The following is an 11,387-nucleotide window of genomic DNA, read 5'->3' on the forward strand; positions in this document are numbered from 1 at the left end:
TATATATATATATATCCCAGTCATCAGTTTAGAGTTAGCCATGAATATTGGCCCGAGAATTATTGCTCTCACTCTGGTGCATGTGGCGATACCTGGCGTGTAGTGCAATCGTCGTTTTCGTACATAGGTGTACCAAACTTGTGTTTCCATTAGTATGCGTGCTTTCACGGGGTCAGGGGACTTTTTTGGCGGTATTTTTATTTACTTTATTGCGGTCACATGGAGCGCTCACAAGCCCCCTATGAGATGGCACATGGGAGGTGACAGGTTCTCTCTAAGGTGACATTAGGGGTCTATTAGACTTAGCGTCACCTTTCCACTTCACTAGGGAATGACAGCTGCCTGCTGAGGCAGCTAAATGTAAACACAGCAGGCAGTGGCTGGGAGTAATAGCCAGCCTGCTATTGACTATTTTCAATTGCAATCGCCAATAGCAGGCTGGCTATTGCATCCCTGCCCACTGCCAATCAGCAGTGGGGGGAACTGAAGGCAAAGTTCTATTTCAGGGCTTCCTCTGCTGATTGACAGCAGACAACGGGCAAGTGCAATAGCCAGCCTGCTATTCGCTTTGCAATTAAAATTATCCAATAGCAGGCTGGCTATTGCTCCAAGCTGCTGAATGGGAGTCTTGACGCCAGCTTTTTACCGCCGGAAGAAGAGGGGGCACAGGGCACAGCAGAGGAGACACAGGGCACAGCAGCAGGGGAATGCAGAGGCACACCGGTTTCTACTCCCTGCTGGGCATGGCCTGCAGCACTCTTGTGTACCCTCAAAATCGAAGACCGCAACATGCAGCGGCTCCCATCGAGGAGAACAGAGGAGCAGAGCAGCAAGGAGGGATTCAACTAATCGGAATCAAGTAATCGATAATGGGAATAGTTGATAACGATTCTCATTATTGATCATCATCGATTAGTTGTTATTACAGTGCATCTCAGACACCAAAAAAGGTAGGGTATCCAGTCCCAAGCAAAAATAGTTACCACCAGCATAATAAAATAACAGTTTATAATAAATGTATAAACAGATTAAATTAGCATTTACCTTCTTCTGTATGATTTCCTTCCTGAGCTGCACCTCCAATGTAGTGCAGACTTTTGCTATGGGACGCAATCCATTTTTTTTTGGTATGAAGCGTAATGTGGATATCATCAAACTGTTTTTCTTTTGCTGTGCGTTGTCGATTTCATCAGGCGACATTAATTGTAGCTTTGTCAAATGTTTCCTTTTCAAAATAAAAATAAACAATTTAATTACAGGAAACCGCTGACCTATATAGGAGAAATTATTTTAGCAAAGCTCTCAACTCTCCTGATTTTAAATGGACTACCTTGTAAGTCTAGTCACCCCAGTTTCGTTAGGGGAGGTTATAAACTGAACTCCACCTACAAAACTCAGCTCTGCCTACTTGTAGTATTTAAATATTAAAAACAGACAAGAACACATTATATTTCTATTAATACCAAAACATAAATTGTTAAACAATTTAATGACTATACCACAGCAAAACATCAGAATGTCCTGACTATCTTAATCATAGTTGGTCCCAAAAGATAGAATGGGTCTTCTGAAACAGTTTTTCCCCCATGTAACAGCAAGGTAGGCTCCACATATTCTTTATTGTTTTCATTTACTTTTCTGCCCTTGATGTGTTACCATTTCTTCCACAATCTATACATTTACCATATATTTTGTGAACTCTGCAACAAAACTATTTAACTTGTGGAAGTCATGTCCTATAATAGTTGGGTGCATGCCTCCTATCTGCATAAAGGAATGTTTGGACCATAAGAGTGATTTTGCTAAATTTTTGTTCTATTAACCCTTTCGCTCCCAAGGACGTACGGCATACGGAGCTACAAAAGTGCTTCCAGCTGGCCAGCTCAGTATGCCGTACGGACCTGGCATTTACAGTTCTACTATAAGCTGATGGTCTGGAGTCTCTCATCCTTCCCTGGAGCCATCCCAGGGAGGGATGAGAGACTCCATGGATCCCCGCTGCTTGTAGGGTCTGTGGCAGCGGGCATCCGTAAAAAAATCACCGGCGGGGGGTCGGGGGGGTCCCGGGAACGAGCGGCGGCTGGCCGCAAAACGCAGCAGTTGAAAATCAAATCAATAGGAAAAAATTGCAGAAAATTCAAAAATGGCTTGGCCAGCTGATTTGAAAAATGTTCCGGAGGGCTTGGCAGCGAAAGGGTTAAAATGGTATTAACAGAGAAACAAAGCACTGTATTGCAGGTGCCTTGTTAACGTTCTACAAAAGCAAGAATCCCGTTGTACAGCAATTCATTGTTTATACAGTAAACTCCCAGTTAACTGGAATCCACAGGGATTGGTAGATTCTGCATAAATGTAGTTTCTGGTTGCTCGAGAGTTACTATTAAAATGGGTTTAACTAATGCTATACCATACCATACCATATTAGTATAATGTACTCTAAACCAGTGCTTCTTAAAGTGTGGGTCGCGACCCCATGTGGGGTCCAGCAAGTTAACAGGGGGGTCGCGATCCGAGTCCCCGGCCAGGACCACCATCAGGGGGGTATGGCCGGTACTTGTGTGAGGGGGCCCAGGCGGCCGAGGAGGTCTGGGCTCCAAGCTAGATTGTTTTATTTCAGTTTAATGTATAATTTGCAGTGTAGTGTAGTTTTTAAGGTCGTGGCCCCCCTGTGCACTTGGTACCTTCCTGAGCACGTGTGTGCAGGAAGTTTTTGTTTTTTTTTTACATTGACTCTTGGGTTACTTTCTTTAACCCAGCAGCAGTGGAGCGCAGCTGCTGGACGTAAAGCTAAGGAGGGGGAGGGGGCTTAGTAGTACTGACTGAATTAGCATTACATTGCAGTACTGGAATGATCACTAGGTGGTGCTTGTTCACAGCACTTTCACAAACGATCGGACACCCGTTTCCAGGATCGTTCAGACACTCATTCCCAGAATAATCCAACACCTTTTGATGCCTTTCCATGGCCCAGAGCCTACTCTCACTCTCCTAGAAGGGGGAAGATCGGCAGAACAGCGAGTACACAGCGGATTTATTTTTTGCCGGTCAAATGGGAGTTCCGGTTAGCTGAATATCGGATAACAGAGTTTACTGGAGTTAGTTTGTATGTAAAGCAAGATTACCAGTCATTAAATAAAGTAAGAGATTCGGAACATGCCAGAGCCAAAGTGTGAAAAAGGTGCAGTTAGACCTAATGAAATATTTGCAGTCATAAAAGGTAACAAATGCCAAGCTTATTTGGAAAAGAGATCGAAGGTGCCTCGATCATCTCAAAATAGGTAATTTTTATATAGCAAAAGAAGGCGGTTTTAATTTCAACAGCATCTATGCATTTGGAAAAAATATAGATGCAAGCTGCTATTGCAACAAAGTAAATTAGACTATGTCTGGCATTTAACTTAATCTACATTCCAAAAGCAGAACAGATTGGACACAGTTGGTCAATGCCACTAGATGTGTGTGGCGATGTACCTCTGCCCACAACAAAAAGTTTGTATAGGGTACCCCTATATAAGACAGGCTTCAAATACAATTTTACAGAGAATTCTACAATAATGTGACTAATGATTTTAGACTTAGATTTCAAATATGGATGAATGCATGGGTTGTATTTGAATTACTATTGAGTATGAGAAGTTTGTAACCATAAAGAAAATATTTTATGGTTGATTAGATGAGAATAATTGAAAGTCTTGTATTTCTGTTCGAGGTAGGAACACTGGATTGAACTAGAGTTACAAAATAATTACAAAGTATTTAAGTTTTTGTGGGGAACCCAAATGGGGTCACAGTAGTAGGTGTTGAGGTCACTCATTAGAGGTGTGGGAAGTGTTAAACAATAATTACAGAAAGCAGGCGACAAAAACTTTAAAGTAAAACACAAGATTTAAGGGCATTAGGTGACTACTTACTAAATACTCACCATCATTGTAGTTTCACCACTTGCTAAAAGAGGAGCTTGTCACTTTGCATTTACTGGGGGCAATAGCATTAATATTGCAGGAGAATAAACCTTTTGGCTCATGGGAGTCTCCTAACCCATAGTAATACAAAACATAACTTACAAGAAACACTTACATAAAAGAGGAAATGGACAATAGAAGATTTTTGGGAGGCTTACCGTTAAAAAGGGAACATGGCCCACCCATGACGAGAGTGGTTTGTTGTGCTAATGGGCTAGCAGGGTAGTCTCCGGTGATCATCCAGGCACCTGGGGGCAGCTCCATCAGAGGGATATTCGTTGCCTTTTTCTCAATAGAGTATGAGGAAGTTTAGCCATTTAAGATGGCAGCTCTGCCACAAGGCGGCCATGCATCTTCAGCAAGGGGAATGTAGGGAGATTCAACAGCCTGTGGACTTGGTACCATCTTCCCTCACAAACACAGCAAGTCAGTCTCCCTTTTGGTTCCCCCTCACATTCCCCAGGTAGTGCACATTTTGATTGGGACTGGGAAGAATGCATTAGAGCTCAGAGAGATTCAAAATAGAGAAATATGTTCGAAGACTGGAATCTGTATACAATACAGATCCAAACCCTTAAAACGGAGCTTCAGGCCATGCATTCCTGAACCTCTGCTTTGGAAACAACCTGCACTTCTCTCCAGACAGCTGTTACTACACAGGCACAGCATATAGATCTCGATGAATCTCACATTTGGACCCTATTACTGTTACACGACAATATTGAAAATAGGAATCATCGTAATAATACAAGGATAAGTGGATTACTATAGGCATTGCTGATTTGTTAGCGACTGTCAGAGATCTGTTTGTTAAGCTCCTTAATCACACAGACAACAAATCCATAGAACCTTAGACTGCGGAATCTAGACCCTGCTCGGCCACAAAACGTGATTTGTTGGGTTCATGTTTTCACAATTACAGAAGCTATTATGCAGGAGGAGAGGGCATCCAGCCATATCAACTTAAATGGTGCACATCTTACCCTGTTACCTGACCAAGCACATGGACCAGAGGAAGGTGCTGAAACCTGTCCTGACTTTGCTACAATAACATAACTAACCCATTATGCCCCTGAAAGAGGAATGGATAGCTCGATAATAGATGGGGTTATCCATTCCACTTTCAAGTCAGGAAAGCAGTCAGAAACTACCTGGTCAGACAGACATCTGGAAGACATCACACCACCAGTGGAACTACTAGGCCTCCCTCTGTTAGCTATCGTCTGGCCTTGCATATTCTCGCTCCCAGCTTCTAGATACAATCCTCAGGATCTCTCTTATGCATAAAACCGGGATTGGCTCTCCTGCTGCAACGTGACGCGTCATGTGTCCATGGATGCACTACATGCCCTTTAGCTCAATCTGCCCTGTTACCTGGGGTCTTTTACTTTTGGGACTTTGCTGCATAGTTTCCCATGCTTCACAGTTGTGGTATCTACATTATACTAGACCTCCTAGTTAGGCTCCACAAATTCTGGGTCCCGCCATCCGATTATGAGGGTCTATACCCCCACTCTTGTCTATAGCATCACTGAAGGTTCTCAGGGCCTACCTTCTTACTTACTCTCTTAGCTTCTTTTCTGAGATTTCGTGCTCTCTCTTCCTTTACATCTATATCTCAGGGCCCTGAACTTCCCTTGTCAGGTGTTGAAAACTCATATTTCACTCATTACAAAACCAGAGATTCCACTTTGTGTTCTAATTATCAGCCTATTTCTCTAACTGGAGTTGATATTAAAATATTTTCTAAGCTGATTGCTAACAGACTCCAATCCTTACTCCTACATATTATTTATCAGGATCAGGTGGGGTTCAGCCAGGGTCATGCAGTTAGGGACAATACCATTAAAACCTTGTTGTGATGCAGCATGTTCAAACTTCAAAAACTCGCATATGCCTTTTATCAGTCGATGCAAAAAAGGCATTTGAAAAGGATAAATAGGATGTTCCTATACCACACCTTCAGGTAGGTTTATTTCCGCATATGATCAGAAACATTAGGGCCCTAAATTCTTTGCCATCGGCTAGGGTCCGTATCAATGGATTTCCAACGTTCTCCACAGCAGAACTGATTATTCTGATCCTTTTACATTTTGGTATTCCCACCAATCTCTCCCAATAGTTCTCTCTTAACTTTCAGCCCTTACTTCAAAAGGACTTCCTGTACTTATTCCAAAACGGTCCCTGTCGGAGTCCCCCCCTTCTTTTCTGCAACCGCTGCAAGGAGCTTTCAAGCACTTTATTTGGGGTGCATGTCGACCTAGGCTTCACTGGAAAATACTATTACTGCTAAAATGCAACTGTGGTCCTAATGTTTCTGATATGGCTCTGTATCATCAAGCTTCAGAATTTACTAGAATTGTGTTCCAATCAAATTACTCTTAAACTTTGGGGCCAAACTGAACAGGCTCTCGCCCTAGACTTGCGGGCGATTCCCTGGATTCCATCCTGTCAGCGTAAAGGCCTTCCACCTCTTCCTGATTAAACTAAACAGACCCTTCACGTTTGGGATTTGGTAAACTCTACTCCTATATGGTCCTTTGACAACATTTTTTTTTGACAATTCAGCATTCCCTCCAGCAATGAATAGGACTGTTTGGTATGTGGAGTAGACAACTTCACCGTAGGCTAGTTGATGCTATGCAGGTAGGACCCCACTATATAAACGTGTCTATAGATCCCCCATTAAACAATCTCACAGTACAATTCCTGGATTTATTCTATACCCAATAAAAGGGGCCTTTACGAGATTCCCCTCCAACCCACTGTGTCCAAAGCTTATGCCCTCCTTATCTCTCTCCTACCCACTTTCCCATTTGGATTTGGAATTTGCCTGTTTTTAATGTTATGACTAAGGAGGAAGGGCTGAAACGAGCCATCGATCTTTTGTATCGTTTTGTTACGCCATGTGAAAATGAAGTTTATACCGGGATGATTAACTCCATGTGCCAATTTTTCCTGTCCCACCTTGACCGCATATACCAATATGTGGGAAAAGGAATAAAAAACTCTCGTATAAATCTGGATGATTGGCAAAAGGCTTTTAAAGATGTTTAAATATACTTTTGTTGTTCCCCCAGTCCTTCCAGCGTCTTTAACCCTCTGCTGCAGCAATCTAAGTTGTCACAGTTATCATGTTCTATACACAGTGTAAAGGACGCGAGGATGCCAAGGGACATACCATCACTGGAGCGGAGGAGGAGACAGGCTGGAGGGAGTGCGGTCACAGCAGGCAGGCTCCAAGGATAGAAGTACACAAAAGTCACTCGCACTCCAAACGAATTTAGTCAATATGTTTATTGACTGAACATAACACCTCCAAGCAACGATACGGGACCAAGTGGCAAACAGAGATAGGCTCCAAGGATAGACACAAACGAGCAGTTAATCCTTGCAGTGTGGGGGTAGCACCACTGGAAGGTTAATACATTTTTCCCCCACACCAAGTAAATAAATACATCTGCAACCAATGGTTCTAGGTAGGGCTCCAACTAATGATTTTCATAATCTATTCGATGGCCGATTATTTTTTCGATTGACCGGATAAAAAAAATTAAATGAATACCATCCTTAACTTAAAATCAAATACACAAATACAGTGTTACAAAGTTTACTTCAGAATAAAACTGCATGCACAATTTTTTGCAATCGCACTGCACTAGAATGCACAGCATTGCGGTACCACGCGTTCCAGTGCAGGCGATCACACTGTGGGAGGGAGGCGCGTTTGGGTTGCCATTAAAATGAATGGCACTGCTTATTTATAGTTATAGGTTTTCTAATTTTGTTCAAATTATATTGCTGGTTGCCCGACAGGCCTCTCACTCATCACTGAACCGTGGTTGGGTATTTCCCGCCGTGCCTCCTGCGTCTCTGCCTGGCCAATCTGCTCGCTCGGATGCAGTGCTCGCATGCCATGGGTAAGCATAACAACCCCTCTAACTCTTACTTTTGTTCTCGCCACTAGAATATTTAACTGCTTGAGTGCATGTTGTTCATACTGGGGACTGTTATGAGCATAGTGTCTTGGGATGTTAAGGGTTTACACTCCCCAAGGAAACGTAATTCAGTATTAAGACACCTTTTGGGTGGGGGGGGTTCTCCCTCTGCAGGTCGTAAAGCGGGAGTGGCCATACTGCTACATAAAAGATTTCCTTGGGAGGTGGTAAAAATTTAACACAATGAGGAAGGCAGGCTTTTGACCATTTACTTGAAATATCAAAATGTAGACTTCGTCATTACGAATATCTCTATGCATAACAACTCGCCTACTACACAAGACTTTAGCTCGTTAGCACAATGGCTCTCCAAACTGTTGGCTGCATTTCATTTGCTGGGGGGATAACTTAAAATCCACAATGAATGAACTCGAGGATAGGAGGGCTACAGAGTCTGTCGGATAGACGTTCCTCACACGAGTCCCTGAAATCTGCTTTGTCTGACCTGTCAGCCATGGACTTCCACAATTTGTGGAGAATGCAGCACCCCCTGGAAAATGAGTTCACGCACTTTGAGGGTTCATGATTGTCTCACCCATTTAGATTATTTCTTCTGCTCCTCCCAACTGTTGACCATTCCATTGACCCCATAGATTCTGAATATGATCCTGTGGCGCTTCCCATTGTATCTAGTATCAAATGAGGATTTTTTAAATTTTCTACTATCCTCCTGGATGGAATATGTAGAATATAATGGACAACATGCCGACACGCCGATACTTTTCTAGGAGGCGGGTAAAGCATATCTACGAGGTAGGATTACTTTGTATGTAACTGCTTATAAGAAAAAAGCCTATCAGGAGGCCAGCAGAGCTCTGCGCACAGAGACAGCTAACCATATAACCAGCCAACAAAGCGGGGAAACTCCTGGCACGCTTGGCAAAGGGTAGGTGTACACACATTTTTGCCCTGCAGGATTCCACAGTATGGACGATATGGACTCGGTTAAGGCTGAAAATTTTCTTAAACAGGTGCCCCTTCCAAATGTGACTGACAAGCAACATCAGTTTCTCAATGAGGATATCACTGTGAAAGAGGTTACTCGTGTTGTTGCAGGCCTCGTGGAAGCTAAAGCGCCAAGTACAGACGGCTTTATCGCAGAATTTTTAAAAATTCTTAAAGGCAGACGTTCTGGACACCCTGTGCTCCCTTTACAATTCTATGTGGCAGGTGGGGGCATACTTTCAAACTGGCAGGGAGGCCTATATTAAACTTATTCCAAAAGCAGGTAATGACCCTACCTAGTTCCTATAGGCTGTTTTCACTTTTTAATGTGGATGCAAAAAAAAATTCTCAAAGATTATAGAGGATAGATTATGTCATTTTACCGACCATTATTCACCCTTCACAGGCTGGCTTTGTCAAGGGGAGGTCGGCAGTGGCAAATATCAGAAGGGTGATTATGGCTTTGGAGTTGGCCAAGTCATCTCTCCCGCAAGAATATGCTATTATAACTGTAGAAGCATTTGATGTTAATTTGGATTGGTTATTTAGGGTGACATTCACGTTTGGATTTAAGGGAAGGGTGCTCTACCCCCTAAAACAGTTGTATGCCTCTGCGACTGCTAGAATATGGACGCAGGGGGCCTTATCCCCTCCTACATCTCTACAGAAAGGTACTAGATAGGGCTGCCCATTGTCCCCCCTGCTTTTCAACCTAGCACTGGAACTTTTGACTACATATATCCTGCAGACATCGATGATCCGGGGTATTCTGGTGGGCGGGTGAGGAGCTGAAGATCTCACTTTTTGCTGATGACATTCTGCTATTTACCTCCCGCCCCGCGGAGGATATACCAGGACTTCAAACCATTTTAGATTGCTTTGGTACTTCCTCTGGCTTTCGCATCAACTGTTCCAAAAGTGAGATTCTTCCCCTTACTGGTCTCTTGACTGCTGCGTGGGATAGATGCACCTCTCTGATGCTGGCACGGCAGGACATCACTTACCTATGAGTTAAAATGGGTAAAACTCCATCTTCTTTGTACACCTTCAACTTCCCTCCCCTCATTGCTAAAATAGTCAGAGAACTTGAAACGTGGAAGGATCTTCTCTTATCGCTTTTGGGAGAATACATCTCTTAAAAATTTGGATATTCAACATCTTTGAAGGCAATGACTCAAATTTATATGGCAAGCTAAACACCCTAGAATATCCATCAAAAAATTGTGGCTCTCAAAGAGCTAATTTCCCGAATATTCGTCTTTATAATGTAGCGTGTCTTTTGGGGCATGCACAGGAGTGGCTATCACACAACTCCAGATTCTCCAATACGACTCTGGAACAGGCACTGGTATATCCATGGGACCTTAAGGCTGTCTGACATTGTAAATTGTCTATGTTGTCTAGAGAACTCTCTCACAACCTCTTGCTAAGGGACACTATCATGGCTTGGAGGGATGTTCGCAAACGGTTGCAACTTTCGCCTCATATCTCTGTGCACTGTCCAATGAAGGGTAATCCGATGTTCCTTCAAGGCCAGGACCACTTTCGTGGTCTCTGAAAAATATTGTTTCCCACTCTCCCACTTTCTACATTTTCTTAAAGTATCGGAAACATGGAGAGGTATATCAATTTTTTTGTTCACCCCCACGTTTCTGGAAACCCTGTTGAAAACGGGTCATTACTCTATCTCGGAGCAGTACGTACCCCAAACTTCAGCTCTGCTATGTCTCACCACTTCCGGCCTCAAATGTGAGAGAGTGGTTCAAAGACTTCCCCGAGCCTGACATTGTGGATCACCTTTTGCACAGCTACAACAAAATCAGGGGCCTTGTTACAAAATAAGATATGGCGGGAGACCCAGTTCAAAATACTACATAGAGCATATGTGCCACACTTCATGCAAGCGGGACCATCCCCACAACCACTTGTCTTATGGTGCGCCAAGTGTGACCAATTACGCCCTTTAGCCCACTGCCTATGGAATTGTCCTTTTATACAAGAGTTTTGGACATGGATCTCTGCCTACATTGCCACTGTTGCCTAATGGTCACCACCCACATCTCCAATGATGTTCTTGTTTAGTGCATTGTGTGACTCTCTGGATGAAACCCCCCGATCTGAGCGCAAAGGCTCGGACTGGATACATATCCGTTTGCTGGCAGCTTGGAGATGTATAATGCGGTCTTGGAATGTTTCTGCTGCCCCCCAGTTGTCGGAGGTTGTGAGAGAGCTTAACATTGTTATTTAATAGAGAAAGGCTAGATGTAGAACTACATAAAGATTTAATAACATAAAAATTCTTCAGGCGAGGGCGATATTTCGCTGCTGCCACAATGCTCTTATCTTGTCTTGAATCTTCCTGATGCCTTTTTTGTTATGGATATTGTTTTAAGTCCATGTTAATGTATATTGTCTCAAGTTTTAAGCAAAAAGATTGTAATAGAACTAAAAAAAAAAAAAAAAAACCCAAAAAAAAAAGTGA

At 43.1% G+C, this 11,387-nt stretch overlaps 1 protein-coding gene across 1 annotated transcript in view; it reads right to left on the reverse strand.

The window, feature by feature from the left end:
- The window catches only part of TERT (telomerase reverse transcriptase), a 127,147-nt gene that overhangs the window by 74,881 nt on the left and 40,879 nt on the right, over positions 1 to 11,387 (reverse strand). The window contains exon 5 of the mRNA XM_018569233.1: positions 1,045 to 1,225. Coding sequence (XP_018424735.1) covers positions 1,045 to 1,225 — 181 coding nt within the window. The remainder of the gene's footprint in view (positions 1 to 1,044; positions 1,226 to 11,387) is intronic.

The sequence above is a fragment of the Nanorana parkeri genome, unplaced genomic scaffold, assembly GCF_000935625.1.
Source record: "Nanorana parkeri isolate BGI_ZX_2015 unplaced genomic scaffold, ASM93562v1 scaffold1309, whole genome shotgun sequence".
NCBI classification, from domain to species: Eukaryota; Metazoa; Chordata; class Amphibia; order Anura; family Dicroglossidae; genus Nanorana; species Nanorana parkeri.